This window comes from Sceloporus occidentalis, unplaced genomic scaffold (genome assembly GCF_023333645.1).
Source record: "Sceloporus occidentalis isolate IW3139 unplaced genomic scaffold, rSceOcc1.0.p SCAF_11, whole genome shotgun sequence".
Taxonomy (NCBI): domain Eukaryota; kingdom Metazoa; phylum Chordata; class Lepidosauria; order Squamata; family Phrynosomatidae; genus Sceloporus; species Sceloporus occidentalis.
Window position 1 is genome coordinate 4,667,345 of NW_028316991.1, and position 7,467 is coordinate 4,674,811.

General features: G+C 41.0%; 1 protein-coding gene across 1 annotated transcript in view; it reads right to left on the bottom strand.

The window, feature by feature from the left end:
- LOC149305463 (solute carrier organic anion transporter family member 5A1-like) overlaps window positions 1-5,193 on the bottom strand; it is a 37,824-nt gene extending 32,631 nt beyond the window's left edge. Inside the window, exon 1 of the mRNA XM_089477524.1 lies at window positions 4,221-5,193. Within this exon, the coding sequence (XP_089333650.1) occupies window positions 4,221-5,193 (973 nt within the window). The remainder of the gene's footprint in view (window positions 1-4,220) is intronic.
- Between the last annotated feature and the right edge of the window lie 2,274 nt (window positions 5,194-7,467).

Genomic DNA, 7,467 nt, shown 5'->3' on the forward strand with positions numbered 1-7,467 from the left:
GACCCTTGTCAAAGTCACTCAGATGCTTAGGCATGCCCATTTTTCCTTCTTCTAACACATCAACTTTGATGACGAAATGTTCACCCACTCACTGGCAGGTGCCGTGATAACAAGATTATCAGTGTTATTCACTTCACCTGTCAGTCTGATGTTATGGCTGATCGATGTTATGGCTGATCGGTGTATGTCACAAGGCTTTGCCCCGTACCTAACAGAAAATCACCACTAGTTTTACCCAATTCCCCCCCTTTTCCTGAATGTTATAGTCAACTATTTAATGAAAAGAAACCATTCTCAATTTAAAGTGTCAGCTTGTTTTTTGATGACGGGTACTTCAACACATCTTAAATCAGGCTTTATTGTTTATATATATATATATATATATATATGTATATATATACACACACACACATACACACAACGGGATCCATTAGTTCAGTTTTTTCCATGTGGCTCTTTTTACGTGTGGCTCTTTATCAGGGTTACATATTACAGCCCAGCATTATATATTAGGATTTATTTGACTCACTAAAGAGTAATGGACCATATTATTCCATACCATATGGTTAAAAAGCTGTTTGAGCACAGAACTGAAATAATTACTACATTGAGATGTAGTGTTTCTTACTTCCTTACAGATGAAGCCTTAGCGTGACCAAAGACATATGACTTCATACCCCTGGGACTCTAGATTTCTAGGCTACCAGCTTTGTTGGAGGTTAAACACAGTTCAGGTATGAGTCAACAAACCTGCTTGGCGTAACTGAACATGTACAGAAGGGGTTTAGAATATGTTCACTATACCTATTTTTACCTAGAAGATTCAGGTTTGCATTGCCATTGTAATATCTCATTATTAGATGTAATGTAAGTAAGCTTTCCTTTACTGAGAAGATAAATGGAACAGCCTCCCATCAGAAGTGGTAGAGACTAATACAGTGAGAGGATTTAAACATACATGGGATAGACATAAAGCTATCCTGAATCAAAGACAGGACCAAGGACTGGTTATGGTCTCTACATGATCCGAATGGTTCGTTCAATTCTATGTTTCTGTATCTTTATTTACTGCCAGGAAAACAAAACATTAGCTGCTTGCCCCGGTATGCTAAGCATAAATCTTAACGCATCTGTCATTTTATTCTTTCCTCTTAATGTTTTATCACATTAAACAAACATTTAAAAAGCACATTTTCAGTTTCTATGGAAACAAACTATTAGCAAATTTTTTGTCACATGGTAATTTAAGTGTTCCCATTAAAAATGAAGAACGAATACATTTTTTATTGGATAGAAGAATTGTTTCTAGGAAGGGTTTGCCCATTTTCCAGTGCTAGGAATGATGATCCTAATGTGGCAAGTATATGCAACGGCTCCTTTCAAGACACGCAGAGAGGGGAAAAGCATTATGTGTCCAAAACAATAAAATGTGTATTGAATGTTTAACGGATATTGTATTTGTGAAAAATTGAGCTTGATTGTGTATTATACCTATAATTTTACAGTGCTATACTATTTTACATACTTACTCATGTTTTCCCTATATTACAGCAGTTGGACCAATGCTCCTTTTAGACCGACCTACAGTATACACACACAGAATTTGCTGCAATCTTGCTGGTCTTTAATGTCAGTCTGCATTATAATTCTCGGCACCCCCCCCCCCCCTAGTTAACAGGCAATGGAGGGGTTTGGTCACCCCGAAGGATACACAGAGCAACTTATGGGTTAATGAACAGCGCTACAGAATATGTGACAGAGCTAGAAATCAATTACACATTATATGTTTAGCATTAATATTACGCAATCAGTCTGGCTGAACTAATCATTTGCACAAATCCATAAGATAACTTAATGCAGACCGATCCTTTTACTGAAGTCAAAGAATTCACGTGACAATAAAAGTGACTGATGATTCTTCATATTCTGGAGACATGTACTGCTGTGTTACCTGAAACAGGGATGTTTAGGAGGAGAAATGTTGATTGCTTTTTGTTCACGGGGGTATTTAAAGTAAAATTTTATTTGGTTAGAAATGTGACAATTATCATTAGCAACGCTTGCAATAGCATGGCTAGGATGACTGCTTCTCTCGGTAGGGTAGATTCTCAAAGGAAAAATTTGATATAAAGCATCCTGTTGCAAACAATGATATATATTGAACTGACATACTACACAAACATACACGTTTTTAATATATATACTACTAGTTTTAACTTATTTCTTGTAGGTTCGAAAAAGTAATCATTTGAAGGAGCGCTCCAGTTCTATTTCCATGTAAAATGTGTATTGGAGTCCATTCAGCATAGGAATTATTTGGTTTTCGGATTCACTTAACTCATCCCCCGGCTGCCTCTACTGAAAGCAGGGAGTTTACCACAGTATGCTTCTTGCACATGGTCGACAGAGCCCCCATTCTGAAATCAATAGAAGCACCAGCAGCCACACAGATGTATGCTATCCGAACCCTGATGTTTCACTAGCATACATAAAATTGGCCACTTCTTCATTAATGTCAATGGGGGTGGTCCAAAAAGAACACTTAGACATACTAATCCTCCCCAGTTTCAATAAAGACAGCCAGGAAAGCCTTGAATAAGACAAGCTATTTTTCTATCTCCATTAACTAATCAATGTTCCAACTTGCAAGCAGTAATATGAATAATAAGCCTTGTATCAATACAGTAAAAACTAATGTACTAACTGCAACTTATGGTACATTTCAATTATAAATTTACAATGTCCCTTGAGTGCATGCATATACGGCAGGGGCGTCCAACATGCGGCCCGTGGGCCAAATGCGGCCCGCGGGACCTTGAGGTGCGGCCCGCGTGAGATCGGCAGCCAGGATCACAAGAGCCCTGCCGCTTACTTGTGGGAGGGTCTATTCTCTGCTCCAGTCCTGCATCCTCTGTGGGGAGAACGAGGGAGGCCGCGCCCCCTGCTGAAGTCTTTGAGCGGCATCGAGAGCTGTAGTGCAGGTAAGGGGGTGGGGAGGGTGTTTGAATGAGTATGCCTGATTGAGGGAATGATTCTGTGAATGAATGAATTTATGTGTGTGTGTGATAGCATGGATGTGTAAGTGCTGGAACCTAGGCATGATGGGACTGTGATTGCTGTTAACAATCCCACTCCTATCATGCCAAGTCAGCCAGTACATGCTGAAACCTAGCTAGCTGTGTATTGATGCTGCCAGCAGTATGGGGTCTGCACTTGCAGCCACCCTGTACCAGCATGTACTGGCTGACTTGGGATGATAGGAGTGTGATTGCTAACAGCTAACAGCGATCTGCTAAAAGCAATCACAGTCCTATCATGCCTAGGTTCCAGCATTTACTGGTTGCCTGGGTATAAAAAGAGTGTGATTGCTAACTGCATGCCTATCATGCCAAGTCATATTGTTGATTTTTTTTGTCCAATTGTGGTGTGTTTCTTTTAATAAAAGCATGGTTACACACTAAAATTGGACAAAAAATACAATGCCCCGCCATCCAGTACATGCTGGAATCTGGGTATGCCTGAGATTGCTGTTAAGAATAATATATAATTTTTTGTACAATTTTGGTGTGTAACTTACTTTTATTAAAAGTATGTGGGGGGGGGTCAATTTCAGTTTTGGCTAAATGAACCCTGAATTTTCGGTTTTGGTCCAGAATTTTCATTTTAGTGCATCGCTAAAATAAATAGAACTATTTTATTTTTACTTATCCAGAATCCTGAATTTGTAGTCACAAAACTTTCTAGGCCCAGAAATCAGTGAGAGGAAGAGTAAAGGTTTTGTGTCATTTACTTTATTTTAATCTGCATATCTTATTAAAGGCCATATTTTCTCACAGTGAAAAATGAGTGCGGCCCTCGCACGGATACAATTCTGATGAAGTGGCCCACTGCAGAAAAAACTTGGACGCCCCTGATATACGGTATATATATATATATACCAACTGTACATAGAGTATATAGAGTTTATTACATAAGTGAAATAATTGTATACATCACCCATGGCATCATAACATAAAATTAGATAGTTCTGTAATGGTTACAATTTTGAGAGGTGTGGCAACTATAACCTACAAATTATTAGCCACGGGAGGATGCAGTAAGACATATCTTACCTCGATGCTCCTACCTTGACTGATGCAAGGGACATAGTTAAGATCCCATCTACTACAGGGTAAAATCAAAACATTCGGTGACCTTTCAAAATATTTTATATCTCTTACCTAGATACAGTGACGCATTGTCCTTCTTGACGTTATCATCTAGGTACGTTGGTCCCAGGGTGTAGATAGGTGTGGATCCCATGCCGATGAGTATTTGGGCACAGACAAATAATGCTACATAGAGTGAGTGATCCTTCCCACCCGAGTCTCCAGGGCATGATGACTCTAAAGAATCTTTGGTGGTAGTGTTTCCATTCATACACAACCCTTCATTTGAAGCAGACGAGTTCATCTCTTGAACTTGATAGGGCGGAGAAATAAAGTGAGGTAAAGAAAACAGAGCAGCTCCGAAAGCGATAAACAAGCCTCCTATAGCGAGCCAGCGTGGTCTACGTCCTCGTCCACCAAAGTAACTGATGAAAACCACCACCAGAAGGCTACCGATATCAAAACAGCTCACCAGAAGCCCAGATTCTGAACTCTTCAAACTATACCTCCTTTCAATAGTGGTAATCACACTGCTTAGATAACCAGAGACCATTAAGGACTGAATGAAAGTTAAAAAGCTCATACAGACAAGAAAACACCGGGAATCTGTAAGCGTTATTCCAAGGACTTTACTATTTCTAATTGTAGACAGTGTCGTTGACTGGGATATGCCGTTTCTTTTGTTACTATTACTATTAGATTCTACCTTCTCAGGATTTCCACTTCCTAGGAAGCTTGATATTGTAAAGGAAAATACTGTCCTGGCAGAGGGTGCGTAACTTTGAGATGATATGTCTTTGGCAAGGCCATATGTCAACTCAGACACTTGCAAAACACTTTTTGTTGCTTCCGTTGCTTGCATTGTGTCCACCACACCAGATTCAAATTCTTCAAAAGGAGTTTTACAACACCCATTTAAGACTGGCAAACTAAGTGACCTGAAACTATCTAAACGTCCACTTGGTTCTTCTACTTCATCCTGATTATGACTTTTGGAGTGATAGGTGACACTATAAGCTTGTGAATTCCCGCCTTTCAAAGCCATGGCGGACACTTACTCCTTATACAATCAATACTATGATAATTAAAAGCTAATTTACATATTTAGATCACATAATGTTCCATCTCCATTTGGAAGTATCTATTTTGTATTATGTATGATTAGATTAAATAATCTAATGTAAAAATGTGCTTATGATGTCTATAGAAATGTCATTCCGGACAAGGCTGTTTTTAGCACAAATGTTCCCTCAATCCATGCAGAAACAGCCAACACGCTAACCCTGTCCTGTTGCCGAATAAACCTTTCCATCCGGATAAGATATCGATTAACAAAAATACAGATGAGGTCTCAGCCTGCAAAGTGCATTGTCTGCCGTTCTTTTATCTCCATGATTTTTCACAACCCAGTTTCCAACACAGACAGCAGTTCTTTCGGCCCCGTTGTCTCCAATAAAAGTCTCCAACGGCAGTTTTGCTGATCTGTAATGCAGAAAGAGCAGGCAAAGAAGGTCAGTATACTGCATGGGTCAGCAAAATGATGACAAGGATTTCTAGGAAGCATCTGATATGTTGTTCAAAGTAGAGGAATGTACTAACCAAACCCCAACATTATGTGTTTGGTTATCCTGGCTCTTAAAAGTTATTTTTTTTAATTTAAATGTTTTTTTTATATAAACATTGCTAATTCTAGTGTGCATAGGGCACTTACATATCCAATGTTACTTTAAGATTTCTATCCGCCCACCGTAGAATTCATTACGTGGGGTAATCAGGAGTCACATCTAACCTCTTTGCCTTCTGCTGAGTCTGGCATCAGTTATAAAGAAACTATAAAAAGCTAACAAGCAATAAGGAAAAGGATGTCTGTTGTGTAGTGGTAGAACATATTCTAGAATAGTAGAAATGTAAAATGTTAAAATATCTTACTGGTATATTTTAAAAAAAAAGTTAACCAACAAACTTTCCACGAGTTGTTATTCATGACATGTCCAAATTATTTATTGATTTATATAGCACCATCATACGTTTTGTTATTGACATAGAAATATTTTTACTAAGAAATCCATCCATAAATAATGAAAAGATATATTAAATTTTACTTTTGCACCTAGACATCATGAGGTTGAGAGTTTCCAATGGAGTACTGGTGACACAAATGCCAGCTGTAGACCCCATAGAAGTTATTTATAGCAAAGAGGTATTTTTGTTAAAGTTATCACTGCAGGGTGTTAAACTGATCACATGTCCACCCATGGACTGTTCTTTAAAGCTATAGTATACTGTCCCTTACAGCCTCGCAATCGAAGAATGCATATACATTCTAAGTAAGTACTTTTATGTGCCTTCTATACCTGCCTCCCCCCAAAAGAACACTCTCCAAGATCCACACTAAGTTTGGCTGCTGCACTGAATCACTGGCAGGACAAGCACTTTGATTGTGATCACTGGGAGTGCTTTCTTATTATGTGAAAAATATGGTTATCTTGCTGGCAGCTAAATATGTATTTTTTTTATTGCATAGCCCCCAAGTTATAAACAAGACTGATGCCGTAGTGCAGGGCCGGACTGGCCCACCGGGATACCGGGAAATTTCCCGGTGGGCCGGAAGGTCCGTGGGCTGGGCGGCCGGCAGACTTACCATGAAGACAGCCGCTGAGCGGCTGCAAATGGCAATGAACGCCTCCCTCGGTGCCAGGGGCGGGCTGGGCAGGGGGGCAATTGCCCCCCAGGCTTCCCGAAATCTAACCAAAGCGGCCGCTGGGTGCTGATGCGGCCGGCCGGCATCAGCACCCAGCAGCCGTGTGCGATGGCAGTCTAGTGATGGGAGCAGTGTGAGGGGTGAAAGCTCCGCCCCCTCGCACTGACCTTTCACCCCTCACGCTGCTCCCATCACTATGCAGCCATCAGACTGCTGGGAATGTAATCTAAACGGCCGGTGCGTGCTGATGCCGCCGGCCGGCTCTGCTTTAATACTTTTTTTTAACTTTATATGGCAAGCCGATCCAGCTTACCATATAAATAAAAAAAAAAGTGTTAAAGTAGCTCCGGCCGGCGGCATCAGCACGCACCGGCCGTTTAGATTACATTCCCAGCAGTCTGATGGCTGCATAGTGATGGGAGCAGCGTGAGGGGTGAAAGGTCAGTGCGAGGGGGCGGAGCTTTCACCCCTCACACTGCTCCCATCACTAGACTGCCATCGCACACGGCTGCTGGGTGCTGATGCCGGCCGGCCGCATCAGCACCCAGCGGCCGCTTTGGTTAGATTTCGGGAAGCCTGGGGGGCAATTGCCCCCCTGCCCAGCCCGCCCCTGGCACC